The sequence below is a fragment of the Gracilinanus agilis genome, chromosome 1, assembly GCF_016433145.1.
Source record: "Gracilinanus agilis isolate LMUSP501 chromosome 1, AgileGrace, whole genome shotgun sequence".
Classification (NCBI taxonomy): Eukaryota; Metazoa; Chordata; class Mammalia; order Didelphimorphia; family Didelphidae; genus Gracilinanus; species Gracilinanus agilis.
This window is the reverse complement of record NC_058130.1, coordinates 525,198,654-525,221,043: the sequence shown is the minus strand read 5'-3', so window position 1 is coordinate 525,221,043 and position 22,390 is coordinate 525,198,654. Positions and strand designations below refer to the sequence as shown.

The 22,390-nt window shown below is 37.0% G+C and overlaps 1 protein-coding gene across 3 annotated transcripts in view; it reads left to right on the top strand.

Annotated features, from left to right (window-relative positions):
• The window catches only part of MAPRE2 (microtubule associated protein RP/EB family member 2), a 145,671-nt gene that overhangs the window by 67,206 nt on the left and 56,075 nt on the right, over positions 1–22,390 (top strand). For 2 of the 3 annotated variants that reach the window (XM_044666402.1, XM_044666394.1), the window contains exon 2: positions 2,761–2,888. The exons of the other annotated variant lie outside the window; for it this stretch is intronic. In XM_044666402.1, coding sequence (XP_044522337.1) covers positions 2,768–2,888 — 121 coding nt within the window. In that variant the 5' untranslated portion in view covers positions 2,761–2,767. The remainder of the gene's footprint in view (positions 1–2,760; positions 2,889–22,390) is intronic. 3 annotated transcript variants of the gene reach the window in all.

Sequence of the window (22,390 nt, the reverse complement as noted above, 5' to 3'; positions counted from 1 at the left end):
ACACAATGGATTTCAGTTCAAGAATCTTCTGGCTCCTAAGACTGACAATCCTGTTATTGTATCCTACTACCTCTTAAAGAATCTTAGTAAAATCCTTCTTCAACGATCCATAAAACCAATGCCAAAAACAGCCTTAATTCAAATATATCTACGGACCTTTTTTTCCTAGACTACAAACTGCACAGTTCTGTATACCATCCACAAGATCTCTTCAGAATAAAAACAACTATCCTTTTAAGTATATATAATTCTCAGCAATAAAAGGAGCCTATGAGAAATAACTTGGTTTTCTTTTCTCACTGTTGTATTTTGAGCATTCATAGCACTTCCACACTTTTCCTTATTTATTGCATTTATAATTTATAACTACAATCAATTCTTATTTGTTCACATGTGCATTTGTAAGCAAGCACTGGTGGGAGAGCCAGGGGCACTAGAGAGAGCCTACCTTCCTTCTCCCTTCTTCCAGGAGGAAAAAGAGAGGAGGCATGTATTGATAGGAAAGGGTCCACTCTACCATAAAACTCTGTTTCAGGACATATCCCCAAAAAGGTACTAAAATAGAGGGATTCCCAGGAGGAAAAATTCACAAAAAGGAAACGTGGGAGTAATTCATTGCATCCTAGATTGAGAGCTAGAAGAGCCCTTAGAGATAATCTAGTCCAGAGTCTTTTTACTAAAATAAAATTTTGTTTTTGTTTTTCCCTTTGTAGCAAGCTGCCTCCAAAAAGAGTCACAAGTCTTAAGTGTTAGTGGGTAGAAAACACAACAGAAAGAGGGTTTACTGAGAAATGCCTGAGGCAAGGGGAGAGGGGCTCCCAAAGAGGTGATGGGGCTATCGTGGCAGAAAACAGATGACAACCAGAAATCAGGTGCTACACACAAAGCCATCCATAATTTGTCATTGTTGTTGTTCAGTTGTGTTTTAGTTTTCTCTAATGTTTTCTTGGCCAGGATATAGAAGTGGTTTGCCATTTCCTTCTCCAACTCGTTTTATGGTGAGAAAACTAAGGCAAACAGGGTTAAGTGGCTTGCCTAGGGTCACACAGCTAGTAAATGTCCGAGGCCAAAATTGATCTGAAAGAGGAGTCTCTTCCTGACTTTATACCTGGCACTCTTTCTAGCTGCCCTCCAGAGCCATAATTAAATTAGGTCAATTAGGGCTTTTCCAGGATTCCAGCATCTACAGGGGTGATGTACTATTCCCAGCCCACCCCCACCCCCACATGTCATTCCTGTGCTTCATTGATCCTCTATGGTAGAAGCAGAGCAACCACATTTCCTACTCCTCCATTTCCAGGCTGTTCTCGCTACAGATTCCATTTCCATGGGTGTGTAAAGATCAAATGATATGATAAATACATGGGAAAGCAAATTTATGATCTGTAAAGTCATACCCAAAGTGGGTTATTATTATTTTTGGAAATTCAGGCTACTACTACTATAAATAGAGTTGTAGATCTGTTGTCAAAATTCCATTAATTAGTCAGATTAATTAGGTGATATGAACATTTAGAAATGAAAGAACACTATACTTCATAGGCCCTTAAAGTCCCATATAGAGGTTTAAAATTATTATTATTATTATTACTCAAGACTCAGAAGGCCATTCAGATGCTGTAAGAAATTACATGAGTGACAGGGGATATGGTCTTTTAAAATGCATGAAAGGACAATATCATTTGGAGGTTGAGTATTCAGTATGATAAGACCATTAAAAATTTATTTATTTTATGAGATTACATAGGTAGCATGTTGGGCAATAATTCTATCTGTGACGATACTTAAGTTCCAAAAGAGGTTTATGTGTCAAATTCTCAAGGATATATTGGGGTTTATATCTGTACTTTGGGATTTTATCATCTTTTAGTTTAAGAAGGATATCAGACTTCTGGGATAAAATTCTGCCCACTTGATATTGTCTTTGTAGGAAATCAATATGTGCTAAATTTTTTACTACCTTCAGTGATATGTTGCATAGTTTCTACTATTTCCATGTAAAATCTTCCCTGAGCAGCAAGTATGTACTCCTTAAGGATAACCTTCATCTAATTTCTGGTAGCAATTACTTGAGCTTGTATCATTCTGACAAATTCCTCTGTTTCTATGAAGAAATCCTCTTGACTCAGCTATCTTTGTTGACATTATTGGTAGAATTCATATAGGTGTCACTCCTAGAGGGCAAGAGAGCCTTTTGGTTCCTTTCTTGGACCTTATTTTTTTCATAGGCTTCATAATCATTATTATCACTGTTTTCTGATTATAGTCATCTTTTTAGATGGAATTCAGATAGAAATGGCCTGAGAGCAACCAGACTACTATCTGGCAACATTATATTTGCTGTTCTGCAGATTGTTATGTAGGGGGATAAAATTAAGTGATTGGTTTTTATAATTGAATACAGTTTATTGGAATGCAAACTTATCTTCTGTGGACTCACCAAAAGCATTTTTAGGAAAACTGTAGTGGAAGACCAAACAACAGAGATGACTTATACCTCATTCCCTTCCTACATAATTTCAAAGTTTTCCCTAAGGCAACTATATTTTGAAAGCTTTTCATTCTATGTTATTTGTATATTATTAATATAAAATATGTGGAGTTGTTTAAAAACTGCTCTTAAAGTTTTATGCCTCTGTTATGTCTGGGCAATAATAAATAATAATTGTACATGAAAGGTTGCTTCAATTTTAGTATGGTTTATTTATAGAATTGTTTTGTTTTATAAATTTTAAAGTAAACATATCTTTATTTTTCCAGTTGGGGAATGGCGGTCAATGTGTATTCTACCTCGATAACCCAAGAGACTATGAGCAGACATGACATCATTGCATGGGTGAATGACATAGTATCTTTAAACTACACAAAAGTTGAACAGCTTTGTTCAGGTAAGAAATTGTCCCTAAAGTACTACAAAAGATGTTTGTTGGGTCATCCAGAGTGTGCATATATTATACCTTTATAAAAAAAAATAAAATATGTGAATGGGCCCAGGAACTAATATAAAAGGAAATAGAAAAACTCAAAAATGGAGAACATTATGAAAAAATTGGTATTTACAAGAATGAAGTTACCCACGTATATACATTTTAGAAGATAAAAGGCTTTGTAAAAGGAAATAACATGGATAAAGCAGAAGCAGCTTATAAAAAAATTGGATAACATCTTAGTTGAAGTTGTCATTTTTAAAAAACTAGATACAACTATCAAAGAAATAAAGGTCATTCCCTAGGAAAGTAGAATATTTTTTCTTCCATAAATTCAGATTTCTTCACTGAAATCTCTCTTGCTCTGAATTCTACCCTGAAAGCTTTAAATGGAGAATAGAGCTATATCATTGAATTAAGTACATTAATAAAAATAAAGTCAAGTATAACCAGTTGAAGCATTAGTTGAAGAAAGTGTCGAAAGTTGTCTTTTTATTGTCTTTTTCTCTAGTTTAAAGGAACTTGTTTGAAGGAGTAAAATTAAAAAGAATTGGGGAAAACTATAATTATAATCTCGTTCCTTGGACTCCCAAACTCCAAACCTACTAATTTGTCTTGACTTTGAGGTTTAACAACAATGGGACTATATAGATGCAAGATAGACCCTCTTAGAGCTGGCTTTTCCTTTCCTGGTACTTCCTCCCTTATCCTCTCTTCTAATCAGTGTATCTCAAATAGGGGAAATAGATTACATTACTCTGCTGCTTAGTTATTGTTGGGTTTTCCTCTTAGACATTTAGCTATTGGATAGGAAGAGACTAATCAAGTCCTGTGAGTTCTGAGATAACTATTAAGAGATCACCAGCTGGGTTACCCTTCAGGAAAAGCTAAAAAAAAATTTAAAGCCCTGACTCATGGGTGGAATCTGTACCTAGTAACCTCTGACATAGTGGCTCTTTGTGAATTCACAGTCTGTCTCAGAATGCTACTTGCAGAGACAGGACCATCATATTTCAGTGACCTTTAGATGTTTGTTTAATCAAAATCAAACACAGGTATGTGTTTGAACTGCCCTCTTGCAACTTTACTTGCCTCTTTTCCCCTGGAAAGTCAAGGCACAGATTGGCAAGTAGAAAGCAAGATTGGATTTTCCTATACTTTACTTTGGAGACGAATATTGGGGTATGAAGATAAATATGTATCTTTAGAGGTGCAGTTAGGTAGCTATGGGAAAGCAGCACAAAATGCAAGGGCGGGGGGAAGAGGAAAAAAGGAAATTTACCAGAAAAAAATCCAACTGTGTATTATAAAAGAAGAAGCTTGCTATAGGAAACCTTTTATATATAACAAGCTTGATGAGTTCTCCTTGTAGAAATTGAAATAAAAGCAAGGGAGAAGAGAATCTGAGATAGTGGGAGAAGCAGGATGTAGGAAAAATAGTACTGTATTAGCAATAGGAAATTCTGGTTCTGTACTCTGGCTGCCAAGAGAGTGGCACAGTGGATAGAGTGGCAGACCTAGCTAGAGTTGTGTCTCCCTGAGTTCAAATTTGGCCTCAGACACGTACTAGTTAGGTAACCTTGTATAAGTCACTTAACCTTGTTTGCCTCAGTTTTCTCATCTGTAAAATGAGCTGGAGAAGGAAATGGCAAATCATTCCAGTATCTTTGCCAAGAGAACACCAAATGGGCCGTGAAGGGTCAGATGCCACTGAAACAACCGAACAACAAAATTCTGTATAGTTCCACATAATTAAAATTTATCCTATACTGCACCTCACCTAATTTACAAAAAGTTCTTTCTTCCTGTACATTCCTGTACACTATCAGGTATATTTAAAACACCATCAGGCATGTTTATAACTACAGACATGTTGCATATGTTTACATTTCTTTATACATTTTACAAATATTCTTATCAACATCCTTTATATCAACTGGTACAAAAAAGGTTTGAGTGCCCCCACTCAACCATATTTCAAGTAGCATTATATTAGTATTTCTAAAAATGATTTTCCTAAATTTCAGATCTGGCCATATCCCTCACTAAGGTGAGTCATTAGCTTTCAGAAGGCTCCTTATTCAGGAATCAGATATTTTGGAATTTAAAGCCCTTCATAACCTGACCTCAAGTCTGCCTTTCTAGACTTGGCACACATTCTTCTGCCTACCTCCCCTTCTTGCCATTCCTCATACATGACATCCTAGTTTCCATCCACCCTCCACCCCCATGCCTTCCCTTTGGGCTTCTCCCATGCTTGTGATGCCCTGGCTCTTAACTTCTGCCCCTTAGAATACCTGGTTTCCTTCAAGGACTCAGCTTAAATAGTAGCTTTTAGATGAAGACTTTTAAGACACTCCTCCAACCCCACCAGCTACTATTTTCTCCTCGAATCATGGTGTATTTATTTTGTGTGTGTGGGTGTGGGTGTGTATATTTATATTTATATGGTACATACATACATGATACATACATTCATGTTTACACACACATGGGCACAGTGGATAGAGAGCCAGACATAGAGTCAGGAAGACTTGAGTTCAAAATTCAGTTTAAGTCACTTAACCCTGTTTGCCTCAGATCCCTCAACTATGAAATGAGCTGGAGAAGAAAATGGCGGATTACTCCAAGGAAACCCCCAATGAGGTCTCAAAGAGTCATAGACAACAGAAACCATTGAATAACAAAAAATATGACACTTGTTCCTTCTGTCTCTGAAAGTCTGTATTTAAGGACAGTGACTATATGATTTTTGTCTTTAATACCGAATGCCTAATAAAAGATCTGGCACATAGCACAGTGTCTGGCATATAGATGCTTAACAAATGCTCATTGATTCACTCAGTATCCAGTGCTGAATGAATTTTTTTAATTGATTGATTTTGAGATTTTTAATGTTATGCTGTGCTAGTAATGTGTGTGTAAGAGAGAAAGACAGACAGACAGAGAGAGGGAGAGGAAGAGGGAGAAAGAGAGAGATTTTATATGTTTATTCCTTGACTATAAAATTCAGAGGCAAAAAGCACCTCAGAGATCATTAGTCCAATCCACTTACTTTACAAACAAAGAGAGCGAGGTCCAGAGCGCTGTCACTTGCCCAAGGTCACACTAGTAAAGAAATAGATGTAGAATTCAAACCCAGGTCCTCCAATTTCAAAGCTAGTGATCTTTCTGCTGCTCTATATTGCCTCTCTCTTTTCCTTTCTCCCAACTTCATGTAACTTAACCCTCTCCTTTTCTTCTCCCTAACCCTCACACCTCACAAAGCTCTTTGTTTTTCTAACTTTGTGATGTGTGGTAGTGATACTATAAATTACTAGTCATTATATTTGTGTGTTATGTTCCCCTGAATTTTACTTGTCTCTCTGCCTACAACACCATTTGACTCCCTCCTTGTAAGTGATTATTCAATCCAATTTGAATAATTTCAGTTTTTCATAATGCCCCTTTTCATATCTAACATTCTGTTACTGAATGATAGTTTGTTCAAATACTTTAAGACTGAATTTAATCTTTATTTTGATTTGATATTGCAAATCAATGTGTTCATTTTGCTACAAAATCACTTTTTGTTTTGGTTTCAAAATACTTATATTTGAATCCTAGCAGTCTCCCTTTGACATTTTTTTTTCACAATTCCTCCCTTGCTCAGACCTCCCCAGCTAATAATAAAAATTAACATTAGCTTTTCCTTTAGCTCATAAAGATCTAAAATACAACATCTCATTTGTTTGGCTTCCATTTTCTCTCATACTTAGAGCTTTCATGCAATAACTCCTTTCCCTAAAATGTAGGCATATACCAAAAAAAACCCTTCTTAATGGAAGGAAGGATGGAATGAGAAGATAAAACACTTGGAAATAGATAATAATAATTTGAAAACAATGAAATCAGTATTTTCATCTGATTAAAGTCAAGGGTGTAAGCTTATGAGTTTTTTTTTTCCTTTGAACATTAAATCTAGGGCATGAAATCATTTGCATATTAAGTTCACTTTCCTTATCACAAGCAACCTGAAAGTAAAAACAAGAAAGAAACAAATCTAAAACCTAGATTGTGAGGCATTAAGAGAGATTCTGTCTCCAAAATGTATATTAAATCCAATAAATTAAGTAAGTACTCCTTGCTCAATCTGACACTGGTTTTTTAAATGGTTCACACTTTTATATTTTTCATGTATTGTAACCACATGTAATGTCACATTTGATTAGCTTAAAGAAGATTTCAGGATTCAGTTTTAATGGTTTGTCCAAGATATTTGGAATCTGGTTGTCATTTCATATCACTAAGATTCCTTTGTAAGATTTTATCCAGCATAATTCAACAAACATTTACTAAAAACCTACTCTATGAAAAGGTACTGTGCTAGGCAATGGAAATATGAAAACAAGCACAATCTGACTTTGGAGAATTATCTAGATTGCAAACAGGTGTCCAGGTGTGAGGAGAAGACATGCAGACAAATCATTATGCTACAGAAAGAGTATAAATAACTCTTTTACCCTTTATATACCTTTGCCCTCTTTCTCAGCAAAATGCTGTGAGGAATTCAAAGGGGGGGGGGACATTTTTTCACTAGAAGATTTGAGGGAGAAAGAAGAGTTGTGAATTTCTAGGAAAGTTTAACCCTTGAAAAATAAGAGATGAGAGATAGGATGGTCCCACTATTTGTTGATTTCTCCAGTTGCCCTCACAAGGAGGGCAACCCAAATGGTAAAGGACCTTTAAGTCCACTGAGGATCTGTTTAAGGAACTGAGGCTTTGGGGCATGAAAAAGAAAAGATAGGGTAACACAACAGGTGTCTTTAAGCTGTTGAAGAAGAATTGAGTATTTTCTGTTTTTCTCTAGAGGACAAAACTAAGAGCAGTACATGGAAACTACAAAAAAGTCTGATTAAGGCTTGGTGTCAGGTGGAGAAATAAAACCTTCCAAATATATAGAGTTGTCCAGAAGTGGAATGAACTGTTTCAAGACATGATGGTGCCTCTTCTTTGAAGGACTTGATATACATATGTAATGCTTATTTGTTGGGCAAGTTATAATGGGAATTCCTTTCTATTATGGGTTGGACTATTAGCCAGTGAGATCTGTTGTGTAAACAATTTAAATATCAGAATGGAGAAAGAAGGGGATAATTTTTTTAAAAAAGGGTTTGGGTGGAGGAAGACTTTCATGCCAAAAAAGAACAAAAGTCAGAAAAGTTATTTACACCTTTTCCCAAAGAAAATCTTTTTTTCCTTTGGCCCTCTCTCAGTGTTCATTCCTTTTGTGAAACAAATACTTGTCTCACCTGATAAGTGTAAGAGTAGTACCAATAATATATATCTCTATCCAAGTGTAACAAGGCTTTTAAGGTATCTGCCAACCTCATTTATATGTTACTCCTTAACCTTCTACTTGATTCATTCCCATGTTTAATCTTATTAATCTACTCTGTTTTTATGCCCTAGTACATGGTAAATCTTTGTATATGTACCATGTGCTGGTAAAAAGAAGGTATATTCCTTTTTATCCCTATTTTTCTCCTGATATCTATTAGCTCTAAGTTTTCTAACATTTCAATAACTCCCTTACTTCTTTCTTATTTATTTTTTGGTTCAATTTATCTAATTCTGATAGAGGAAGGTTGAGTTCCCCCACTAGTATGGTTTTACTATCTATTTCCTCCTTAAGCTCCTTTAGTTTCTCCTTTAGAAATCTGACTGCTAATCTACTCTAAAATAATCCAGGAGTAAATTTGTATATTTTCTATTGATTAGCAAAATTTCAATCTTTCTCCTTAATTAACCAGCTTTATTCTCCACCCCAGTTCAGTATTTAAATAACAAATGAATGTAAGAAGACAACAATGAGGAGCATCTTGCTGTGGTTGATGGAAAACTGGTCTCAAAACCTAAAAAATACGAGTTCACCCCTAACTTATGTTACATACTTGCTGTGTGACTCTGATCAAGTTACTAAGTCTCTTCCTACTCTATCTAGGCAGCTCTCTAAGACTATAACAGAGAAGGTGCTTACCCTGCATTGATAGGGAGGGTTTTATCACCTGGGAGTTCCCTGTATCAGAAGAATCAAAGGCCCAGTCCCTATGCCTATCCCTAAAAGGAGATACTTCCTTTCCTAACACTAATTTATTTGTATTTTTCTTCTATGTATTAATTTCCTTAATCCCCTTAGGATCAGATAAATATTAAAGTTACTGAATTTATTAACAATAATTTAACAAACATAGATATTAACAATATTTCAGCTGTAAGAATGCTCATAGTCACTCTGCCTGTTATAGCAGATGACTTCTCTTCTCATGGGAATGAAGTTCCACACTACTTAATTCACTCAAGATAGCTGATAAAATCTCTTTGTAAGAATCCTCTTCATTCTTTCCAGGCTGCTTTTCTTTAGACATGACAAGAAAAAAGTAGCTTTAGTTTCTCTCAGGCTATGTGGTCTTCAGATTTATTTGTCATAAAATTCTCTTAACAAAAGCATATACCAAGAAAGAATTTTCTTCTCCTCACCTTTTTCTCTATCTTTTCCACAAATTTTCATAAACTCACTTTCCTTGATTCCATAGGGAAAAGCATCTCTAAAAATCAGTCTCAACTGTAGCTCTTAGAATCTTTGTTTTTTTTTTTAAAGATGCATGTTGGAAAGGAAATAGAAAGTTTTGTAGTTTTAAGCGAATTTGATCATAATAAGGAATCAATTTAATCAGATTTGAACTCATAATTTCAGGCCCAGCACTCTTTCTACTAGAATATATAGAGAAGCATCTGCCAGCTAAGTGGATATAGCTCTGAACCTGGAGTCAGGAAGACCTGAGCTTAAATAAAGCCTTGGACATTTATCAGCTATGTGACCCTGGGCAAGTCACTTAACCTTATTTGCCTCAGTTTCCTCATCTGTGAAATGAGCTGGAGAAGGAAATGGCAAACCACTCTACTGTCTCTGCCAAGAAAATCCTAAATGGGGTCACTGAGAGTCAGGAGACTGGGTTCACATCCTGAATGTGGCACTTCCTAAGACCATAACCATGGGAACCACTTTCAGTTCTTAAAATAAGAATGATAACTATGAGCTTCTTCTCCATTGGTCTATTGCCATATTCATGTGTGATGTGATTTTTGGTTTATTCATGTCTGATATTTTCTGCTCCTGGGTATGCTTTTGAACTTGGATGCATATGCTGTGGATGAAGGACCAGGTGACCTTTAAATGTGAGATTGTGGTAAAGGGGAGGCAGCCACTGGAGGAGGAAGAGAAGAGAATTTATAGTAACTTGCTGCACTCACTGAGAGTATGAAGTTACCTGTGCTGGTTGCTGCTCTTGGCCATGACTGATCGAGGCGTTCGTGGGTACAGCCTGCTGTTTCTCGTTACCATTTTTGGATATGTCCTTGTTAAATAAGTTGATCCCAATGTAATCCAGTGTCCTCAGTGCTTTGACTCTCCTGTTTACAGTGATGTCAGGAGGACAGGTTAGAGATGAAATCAGTCCAAACAATCTAAATTTAGTAGTAACTCATCATCTCTTGCACTGAAACCAAGTAATGAAACACTAGCACTGTGCAAACTCTAGAGTTTCCATAGCCTAACTCTCCTTATAATTGTTAATGCTATGATTAACTTTGAGGTCTGCTTGTATATATGAATAGAGAAAAGTGGTCTGATAATCAGCTCTCATTTATATGTAGAATGTGAGACGTGGGGAGGTTTTTTTTTTTTAATTTTTCTCTTAGTTGTTGATTTACATTCCTATTTACATTTGGCTTGAGATAATGGCAAAATTAGTTTTTATTTTTTTGGACAGAACCCGTAGCAACTGGCAGTGGAAGGCAGGTAGCCATCATGAGTATATGAGGTAGCAGGGAACCTTGAGTCTAATTTGTTAAATTTCCTGTAGCTAATCTACCCCTATTTCCTCAGTCTACCCATATATTCTGTCTACAGCATTGGATGAAAGTTATTTGATGCTGATATATATGGATTCAATACAATGAATTCCAGAAGAGATTCTCTGATTCAACACTTAATCATTCTGAGAACTGAGAACAAAATAATCTCTTTACTGCTCTCTGTGTTGCTAATACCTTCCATAAAAATTGGATTTCATTTTTAGCTATTAAGGTGATTTTGAGTTTGTGTCTTTTTTCTTTTTTTTTTTTTTGCACATACACAAGAACTTGTTCTACCAATCACTGAGTACCATCAGCCTCATCTCTATTTGTACATGTTCTGTATTCCCATCAGAGATCCTGATTGGAGATTAGACTCTTGGACTGCCATGAGACTACGTAGTTTGGACAAGTCTGGTGTGACAGAGTTGGCCTTGTCATTTATTTTTATTTATTTATTAATTTTTAAATCCTTTCCTTCTGTCTTTGAATCAGTACTATGTATTGGTTTCAAGATAGAAGAGAGGTAAGGGCTAGGTGATGGGAGTTAAGTGACTTGTTCAGAGTCACACAGCTAGTAAGGATGTATATACATATTGTGTGTATGTGTGTGTAGAATAATTTCAGGGGGCACTTGTAACTGGGGGGGACTTCCTAAGATTTTATAAAAGCCAGGTGTGAGAAGTACATGCCAGGTCTTGGAGGAATGGAGGGAATAGAAGGAGGAAGGGAGAAGGCATGCAGTATAGATAGACAGTAAACAAGGCTGGTATGATGGAGAGGCTGGAGCCAGATCCAGAAAGACTTTACCTACCAAACAGAGAAGTTCATATTTTAGCCTATAGGTAAGAGTGGGTGACTAGAGCTCTCTGTGAAGGGGAATGAAGAGGTCAAACCTGGCTTTAGGGGCATCACCAGCATCTGTAGGGATGAAGGTTTGGAGACGGAAGAAACTAGAGCTAGGTAAGCCAGTCACTATGGCGGTCTGGGCAGGTGGTGATGAGGACCCAGTCTAGACTTGTAGTTGTCTTAAGCAGAATTCAAGGGCTACAGGCGAGAGAAGATTTAGAGTAGAAATGATGAGTTCTCAGCAGCTATGAGAGGTAAGGCAGACTGAAATGGCTTGCATGATTCCAAAGTTCTGAATCTTGGTTCACCAACACTATCTTTGGAAGTAGACTCAAAGTAGGCTCAAAAGAACTAGGGAGGCTAGGGAGAGGAGAGGATTTGGGAGAAAAGATAATATATGATTTTAATAAGGATATGATTGCATATCTGTATTAAAAACTAAGATAGCATGGGATAAGATGTAGAACAGTATTTCTTAACCTATGCTCTAAGGAACCATGAAACATCCCATGTTGGTTGTTGGATTTTTAAATGAGTTTTATGTTGTTTGGTAACAGTCACTAAAATAATAACTAGAAAGTTTTGCTACAAGGTTTCTGCTAAAATTTTCTTTAAACTGAAGAGTTCTACTAATGGTATAGAGTCAGGTTAAAAAGGACAGAGTGTGTGCCTTGTGGCACACACTGGCTGGGTGTCCCTTGAAAACTTACTTAATCTCCCCGTACCTGTAAACAACTCTCTAATACTTAAAATTTCAGAATAGCTACAGATCTGCATCTGTAGAAGGAGGTTTCAATGGGAAGCTCCTTTACCACACTAAAATTACAGCTACAGACCCTCCCTGCTTCCCCGCCCTACACCCATCAGACATAGCAATTTTTGCTCTGTTTTCTCATTGTTAACTATAATATTAGTATATGTTGTCTTTCTCTAACAAAAGCAGCCCTTTTTGGGGGGCGAGGTTTGTTAGACAACAGTATATTTGAGTTGTATTTTATTTTTATGAGGCAGTTGAGTATGTGGTAAAGTCACATAGGAATTCTGATAATCTAAAATAATATGGAGGGTAAGACTATGGAAAATAATTTTAAAATGGGCACAGTGGGAAGCCAAGCAGACAAATAAATAAATGAGTGAAAAAACACTCATTAAGCGTCTTACTTAGGTGGCACAGTGGATAGAGTACTAGGTCTGGAGTCAGGAAGACTCAACTTCATAGGTTCAAATCTGGCCTCAGACCCTGGAAAAGTCGTTTAACCCTGTTTGCCTCAGTTTCCTCAACTATAAAATGATCTGAAGAAGGAATTGGTCAGCCACACCAGTATCATGGCCAAGAAAACCCCAAATGTGGTGACAAAGAGTTCAACATAACTGAAAACAACAGCAACAAATGTGTTAGGCAATATGTTCTCTGCTAGAGATCCAAATATAAACAAGGAATCTCTACTCTTTGCCCTCAGGGAGTTTACATTCTAATGGGGAAAGAAAATACATTTTGGGAGAGTGGTGGACCCAGAAGGAAATTTTGGTCTGGAGAGTTAGGGATGGTTGTTGATCTATAAGACAGTCAACTGATGGTATTGTTGCCTGAATGGAATTGTTGATTTAATGACCATGTCCATAGTTCTCTGGAGGAGGAGGAAGTGAGCAGTGAGTGAGCTGGATAGTCCATGAAGGACAAACTGGCTTGATGTGAAACCAGCTCAATAAGCTGGCACAGGCAAGTTCACAGTCACTGCTCTCCCCACTTCTAATCAATCACTAAACCTTACAGATTCTATTTTGGTGGTATTTTCAATATTTTCTTCTCAATCATTCCTAGTTCACCGTGATAACCTCAGGAGCTCTACCTATCTCCTGGCTACTTCCTTCACACAACAGAGAGTAATCTCCCTAATGCATCAGTTGAATGCTCATTTCCTTGTTCAGAAAACTCCAATGGCCTTTTAGATTAAATTCAAAATCCTCAGCCTTTGTGTCTTTATATGTAAGATGGGGATGATAGTAGTACCTGCCTCAGAGGGAAGCAATGGAATAAGTGAGAATATGTACAAAACACTTTGTAAATCTCATGGTGCTATTGAAACATTTTCTAGTATAATTATGACTGTCTTCATTATATCACATTGTTCTCCTTCCCACACTCTACATTCCAGGTAGCCTGTCCTACTGACTTTTCCCTGCTTGGTTCTGCTTTCCTTTCCTCTTGACACTCACACAGTGACCATCATTCATCTCTAAAAAATGTCTGCATTTCTGCTTGTTGAAATGAAATCCTGTTTTTCCTTCGTGAGGCTTAGCTCAGATACATCTTCTCCCTGATATCCCAAGCCAGAAGTGATGTCTGTCTCTTCAAATTGTCTTAATTGACTCTAAATCTCCTTTGCCCTCATCACATTCCACCTGTCTCATGTTGTTTTTCTCCTTATCTGTCTTATCTCCTCAGGAGATTAAGAACTCCTCAAGGCCCAGGACTAATGTTTTTCATCTCAGTAGCCTCAGCACCTGGCATAGCACCTTGTGCCCAGCAGATGCCCAATCCATGCTTGTTGAATTAAATTTAAAAGATAAAGAGGATCAAAGAAATTTGAATGTGACTGATGCCAGAATGATGTCTTCTTTTGGGGAGTGTAAGGTATGGGTGATTTGCATCATTAGCAACTTGAATTTTTAATTGCATTTGAGAATTCCCAGCAGGATATCAAACATTGGATAATGGCAAGAATCTGTAGAAGACAACATTATTTACTAGTGTCTCAGCCTTTTTTGGCTTATTATTATTCCAGATTCTGACTAGGTCATTGATGAAGTAAGTCTTCTGGGTTCTAATTAACTCTAGTTTGCCCAAACTTTTTCCTTCACAAATCCTCTAAGGACTGTATCTCCCATACCTGATAGACCACCTTTTTTCAAACTCCTCCTTGTTCTTCTCCTCAAAAAAAAAGAACAGGTTTTCATATGTAGAAGAGAGAATGATGTTAATGTTTCTCTTTTGCCCAGGAGGAAGGGAAAGAAGTGATAAAGATAGGGACCAAGTACCTAGGAAAAAAGGGTGAAAGTACTAATAGGGAGGAGCAGCTAGATAGTACTGTGGATAGAGTGCCAGACCTAGAGTTAGGAGGACTTGGGTTCAAATCTGATTCCCTTGACCTAATCACCTAGTCCTTGCCACTTTTCTGTCTTAGAACTAATACTAAAATAGAAGGTAGAGGTTTTTCTTTGTATTTTTTATTTTTTGAAGGAAAGAACATGTTAATAGGGTTTGAGCTCACTGAACAGCCATCACTAATAAGAAGTCTGGAGGCACATAACCCAGTTTACATCTCTTAAGAGATGTAAACATCAGTTTTTGAAGAAACTATGGGGGGAAGCTAGTAGATTGAGAGCTGGACTTGGAGACAGAAAGTCCCGGGTTCAAATGTGAACCTCAGATACTTCCTAGTTTTGTGACCCTGGGTAAGTCATTTAACCCCCATTGCCCTTTCAACTTCTGCCTTGAAACCAATACACAGTGTTGATTCTAAGATGGAAAGTAAAGGTTTTAAAAAAGAAACAAACTATGGTCCGTAGTACTGAAGGTGCTCAGTTGAGGCCTAAGGATGTGGTTTATTTTGAAGTTCTATTTTAACTAGCGAAACTTTTGTAGCTATATCATCATATTTTGTTCTTTACATTTTTTAAAAGAAGAAAATTTATGTTTCACCCTGTAGAAAAAAAGTTTCACTTTTGGGAAATTTTAATTACCTTACCTGAGTTTCCTGTTTGCTAAGCATTGACTTTTTCTCTCTCATATTGAAATTTTTATACTTTTTCTTTTCCATTTCTATAATAATATCACCACAAAGCAGACAAAAATATTATGTCTGTATCCCTTAGGTCTTATAAAGACTGAGCTCAATCCCAGAGGACAGCTTCAAAATATTATTAATCTCTTTGTTTTGCTATGCTTTCAGCCAGAGTTTGTTCACTTTGGGAAATTCTTGGGTTTATTGCTTGCATGGAGAGCTCATGTGTAGGTCTCTACAGATTTAGGTAACATGCTTTCCTTCTTTCCTACAAGCCCTTTGGGTAATATTGTATTTACCACCAGGTACAAAATAGCATTTATTCCCCTAATAAACAATGCAAAAGACATGGAAGAGCCCATAAACAAATTCAGAAAAGCCATAAAGGAATCACAATGGCAAATAAATATAATAAATATTCACTTCAGTGCTCCTCCCTTTCCAGTGAATGCTGCTTTCCCACACCTCAGGTCCTCAAGACTCAGTGACACCCTGTGTTTTGTTTCTGTGCCATCAGCTCCTGACATTTAAGTGAGTTTCTGTCTTCCTTGCTAGGGCTTAGCCTGCCCAGGAAGGGAATCTCATTTGTGGCTGGTACACAGAGCATCAGAACCAGTGTCTTAACTCAGAATTTAATAGCAGAGTGTTAAATAAAGGCAAATTGTTTCTTCCTTCATATTTTGACTTTTAATCCTTGGCTGCTGTTTTTCTCAACATTGAAGGCCTCAGGTAAGATCTCTCACCATGAGGTAAAGCTGTTCAAGAAATTCCCTTCTTTTGAAGGGAGGCCAAGTCCCTGGATGATCAAACCCTGGTTTATTTACGCGTCAGTCCCAAGGCTAGTGCTGCTCAGAAGTTCCCCTTTCTCTGCTGAGAAAGCTAAATTCTGGGAACTTAGCCTAAAAAAAAGGCTAATGCTTGCCTTATCCTATAAGAAAGCCAACTCCAGTAAGAGAATTTTAGAAGGCATACATGACTTTTATCCAGCACTCTTATGGAAAAGGTAACCTCTAAGATAAGCCTTGAAGGAAGAAAAGGATATTATTCCAGCAAGCAGAAAAATCCCTAGAAACCCACCTCTCCTTTTCTCCTATCTAGGATGCTGGGCTTCAGGAATTGTTTTGTTCAGGAACTCCTTTAATCAACTCTCTTTATCTACATCTTGGACTTTGGGGAAAAGAACAGAAAACTTAGACAAATGTATAACTTTCTCTTTTTCTATATAAAAATATACTTATCATTTAAGAGAAACTGACTATCTACTGGCAAAAAGATTAGAACATGAATGTAATTTTTTAATTCATTGAATTGAATTTATCCTGTTTTCCACAGCTATTTAAAAGCCTTAAGTACATTTTTGCCTTCTTTACAAAAAAAGACAACTTTTGCTTTGTCTTTAGTAAATTCCCCTCTAATTGTAATTCTAATTCTAATTCTAATGGTTTTGTAGGATTCATATCACACTCTGACCTGCTAGCCCTCACATTGTTTATATAGTACTACCAGATCCATAACACACAAGGTGCCTCAAGATGTTTGTGGTAAATGTCTTTTATTTTGAGAGAGTTCTCATTTGTATATAGCATTTCACAGGTTTCTAAAATGCTTTAACATACATTATTTTAATTTTCTGGCTCTCTACTCCCTCTCAGGTAGGCAGGGCAGATAAAAGGATTGTAATAATGTTTTCTTAGATAACGAAATCAAGTTCTAAGGGAAACGACATGATTTGTACACTATCTCAGAAGCAGTAGACCCGTGACTAAATCTTCTGACTCCTTTTTCCATTTTTGTTGCTGCCAAATACAGTAATTATAGCCAGAGAATAAAAATGTAATTGTATTTGCTCATCTTTTAATCATTCATGATGAAAATTTTTATTGAGTAGTTAGTATGTTCAAAGTGCTAGGCATCAAGGGGAATGAAGTAAGTCTGAGACACAGTTCTTGCACCCCAGGAGTTTACAGTTTCATTGGACAAATGAGAAGCACATAGAAATAATTTAGTAAAGTTAATGTATTCTAAAGATACACTGCGTTGTCCCAACTCTCAGGATAATCTCTGGCCCAGTGGGAAATGTTCCCATGCAGGGTGCTGCCTCCTTTAATCTCATATGAGTAGACATACAGAGAACCCCAAGGAATGTGAATCCTCCCTTAGCCAGGTCTGGGTTCATACCTACCCATAGCAGGCAGCAAAATCCATAAAGCTGCCACTGAGAAGACAACCATGGGACCAGAAAGGCCTTTAACCTTCTTCACGTGTGGCATGATTTTATTCATTCAATCACCAAGTGTTATCCGTAGTCATTCCCTGAGGAGTTCCATGCTCACCTTGGCAGCTTGCATTTACCCTCCTGAGGCAGAAGTGATGCTTCTGAGCCAGCAGTCCTTCTGCCTCTCTGTAGGGTAGTATGAACGCATTGTCAAGGGATTTGTGGATGTAACCAATAAACCCCCATCCCCTGCCAGAGCCCCAACTCTGTCACATCACCTTCACAGAAGTGAACACACATTTTGGAATTCTCCGTATAATTGGCTTTTATTCATAACATAGAATTGACAAGTGCATTGTTAGTATATAATAATCGAAACACAATGCGTGATAAAATTATATAATATATGAGTGTCTATAAACCCACCACTCTCTTATACACTGTTAATCCCACAGACATAAAACAAATCTGGACTGAGTTCATGAAATGTATAGTTTAAGTCAGTGTCACTGTTGCTTCCCTCTTTAGTAGACAAAGAAGTACTTATTTAATAATGAGTTCACTAGATGAAGAGATGGATACTCTAGGGGAAATCTCATATTGGGACTCCTGGCACAAGGAATTGTCTTGGACCCCAAGTGGACTCAGGAGAAAATCAAAAGCTTCCGCAGAAAGCAATATTTTCCATTTTGACTGTCTTTTCCTTGTAGGGACCTTCAGCCTTTTAACTTTATCTGGCTAGCTAGCCAGTTTATCAAAAAACAGGTATAGAGTGGGCAGCTGGGTAGCTCAGTGGAGTGAGAGTCAGGCCTAGAGATGGGAGGTCCTAGGTTCAAACCCGGCCTCAGCCACTTCCCAGCTGTGTGACCCTGGGAAAGTCACTTGACCCCCATTGCCTACCCTTACCAATCTTCCACCTATGAGACAATACACCGAAGTACAAGGGTTTAAAAAAAAAACAGGCATAGAGTAATCTTGGTAACCAGCACCAGCAAGGAACCTAGCTATCATCATCAACCTTAGCATCCTTTTCTCTACCTGACCTTCAGCTTGAGGGTGGCACTTTCTTATCTACCCCAGCACCAAACCCCGATGTTCCAATACAATATTTGGGAGAGGAAGCTGGAGAGCAAAGGGCAGTTAAAGTGAACTTTATTCCCAGGGGGTTTATTAATAAGCATATCCTTTTTTAGATAAAATAGTTCCTTGGCAATATAAGACATTAACCTTGCATCAAAATGAATGACTCAGAAAAGAAATGGAGTATTGTTTGGAGAGAGCACTGGGTTTAAAGTCAGAAGACCTAATTGGTGAGCTCACATGCCAACTCTACAGTATAATAACTACGTGATCATGTGCAAATCACCTTAGCTTCTCTGAGGCTGTGTACTCATCTGTAAAATGGAGATAATGATATCTTTCCCACAGAATTAATGGGTAAAGGAATGCATGAACAAGTCTTTATTAAGTTCTTACTTATCAGGCACTGTGCCAAGCACTTGGCATACAAATATAAAAAGATAGTCCCTACCCTCGAGGAGTTTACATTCTAATAAGGAAAGACAACACAGATAAGAGAGTGTTGACCTGGTCTGGAAAGCCAATGAGATAGTGAGTCCTTTCCAGGAATTAATTTAATTACTGTGCCAAGAACTGGAGGTAGAAATGAGGCATGTACATGGCAATGGAGGGGAACAAACATGGTGGTTCTGGATCAAGCTAGTTAGGGAGAACTTTAACCAATCAGGAACAGGCAAAACCTGGAGCCTGGGTTGCAGCCAAGAAGATATGGCATGAGGACTGAAGGAAGGCAGGAAGGTATTTGTTGTGAGGGACAAATGACATATATGAAATGCTATGTAAATCATAAAGTGCCATAAAAATGTCAGTTGGAAGCTCTGTCTCTATTACTGGTGCTCAAATAAGAGGCATATCAATGGGGCAAGAGTAGTTACAAAATCTAACTATTTGGAGTGGAGAAGGTCTCCAGTTGCCTTTGAAGTATGAGACAAGATTCGAATAGGCAGAGAGAAGGGAAAGGCAAGAAGAATATTTTGAGTAAAAGTATCCTTTTTTTCTCATCTATTGTTTAACCGACACAAATCCTATTTGGTCAGCCCCTAATTATATTGCTACCAGATTTGTCCTTTCGTACATGAGAAGTATAGCAAACTATCTCCTCTATGAGTACAACATGAAGCTAGCTGAAATGAGGATCCTGGAAGACAGTAAGGTCTTTAAGTAGCTCTGGACTGCCTTGCCTACTGATAGCTGAAGTTTTTATAGTTTGAACAGTTTGTGCACCATGACCAGTAACCCAACCCAGCATCCTCCAAAACCCTTCTGCTTCTTGAAGGAATGCACCCTACCTTCCCTAATTTTTCCAAATGGGGTCTTTAGCTGCCGTCATTCAAAAAAAGGAGTGTCAGAAATCACTGTCATATGTTTGGGCATGTTAGAATTACACACCTGGAAACGGAGAATAATAGTTTGGCAGCTCTTAAAATAACCATTGCGCTGCAGATTATTTTCTCCACACTGAAACTATTATGCAATCCAGGCTGTGGAGAGCAAGGTGCTTCTCTTATTTGTCTCTTTACAACTTTGGGTGTGTTTCTTGCCCCAGTGTGAATGCCCACAAGTTTTTAATATCTAAGGCATTCGACCTGAGTTAACTGGTCTATAAATTTATGATTAATGGAATGTGAGTACCTCTTGCTGACTTACTTCTAGAAAGTTTTTCTAGATACTCAGTTTCAGAAGTGCATGCCCTCGCTTTTTTGTTTCTTAAAGATTATATTTGTGTAAAAGTTAACTGAAGGTTATATTTTTATAAAAGTTAAATAACTATAAAAGGTTCCAGGTTATTAATGAAAAATGTGTGCCAACTTTAAAATTACACATAATTATGTTTTAAATCTGCCTATTAAATCAGAGCTTTCTGGTTTTTTTCTTTTCTTGCTTTTCCTTCTTCTCATGTCAAAGTAAAATCCATTCTTCTTTATTATTCCTGAAGACATTTGATATCAAATCCTTGTAATAAATGTTACCTATTCCCCACAATCTAATTTAGGGCCCTCATGATATTAAAAATTGTATTTGGAGAAGTATAACATCCTGAATTTCAGATATGCAAGCTAGGGAAACATGATATTTTAGTTTTATTTCATTTTAAAATCTGCATGCATCATCAGTTTTTTGCACACAATATTCAGTTCCTCTTCAAAAAGAAATGCCAATACTGATGATGTTGGGTTTGTTTTTATGGAGTTCTATGGGTAGCTGCATTTTTCCAATTGTTTGTAATGATGGCGTCATTGTGAAGTTTGGGGTATACAAAAAAACTGGAAGACTAGTGTTTAATCAGTATGTATTATTTGAAACATGTTGAAAAGATAGGCAATGTACCTTTAAAGAAATACCCAATTAAAACTGTGTTTATAGAATCCCAGAATTCCAGAATCAAGGGGAATCTTAAATATGATAGAATCTTATTTGTCTTCTTTGACTTATTTGTCCATGTACTCAGAACTAATTAGTAGAGAGCCAAGAATAAAATCTTAGTCTTGTTTATTCATCATTGATACAGTTATCTTTTCCTTTTGGATGGAAGCTTTTTCAACCTCCCTTTTCTCTTCTCTGTAGAATGTGTAATCTCTAACTTTAGCTCTCTTCTGTGCTTCTCTCCTCTGGGACATCTCATTGCTGGTTCCAATATCAGGCTTCCCAGAAACTCAGTAACAGTTTGTACCACATATCATTCTCCTCCTTTTCTCAGCTCTTTGCTCCAAACCATACTGGAAGTCTCTTTTCTAATTGGTCTATTTTGGACTCCACATACAGGCCAAATGTTACTTTTTATAACAAACTTTACATTATATTCCAGTATTTTTGTTGAGGCAGAATTTATTTATGAAGAATACCTTGTTAGAAATGTACAATCTTAGTCTGAAAGATTTGGAAGTAAAATGGAGCATATGCCTAGTCCCTATACTGAATTTAGGAAATGGAAAGAAACTTTTTGAACCTCATAAGAAAATTCAGAAGATATCAGCCTCTTTCCTTCCACTGCTACCTTTTCCATTTAACTAGGCCTTTTAAAAGTGTAGCCAGGAATCCCCTAGAGTGCATGTTTAAGGCAAAGAGAAGCAAGAGGAGATGTTTCTGGGGTAATTGAACAAGAGAGTCATGAAGAGCTTAGCTACAGCTCAACTCTCTTCTTCCTATTTGAACAGAATATAGTCAAACATTTTCATAAGTATTCATTTGCCAAATTAATTCTCGTCATCTGTGTAAGTGTTCTTGGGTAGATAGTATAATAAAGTGAAAAGAGCAATAATCCTGGAAGCAAAATATCTGATTTTGGATCCCCACACTGATATTTATTATGTGAAAATGGGCAAGTAACACGTTTGTTCCTTAGTTTCCTTGCCTGTAAAATGAGGGTAATAATACTTGTATTGCCTATCTCACAGAGTGAAGAAAGTACATTGTAAAAACTCAAAGCATTATAGAAAAATGCTATCATTATCCTTTATTAAAATCCTGCAGAGGATAAAATTCCTGCAGAGGAAGACGAGGAATGGTATTTTGGGGGGTACTTAGATAAACTTGAATTGGAAAAAAAAATTTATTTCAATACAATTGACTTCCTTTGAAAAAAAATAAAATCAACTCCTGTATCATCTATCCTGATTGGCTATAGCTATTATAGTTTC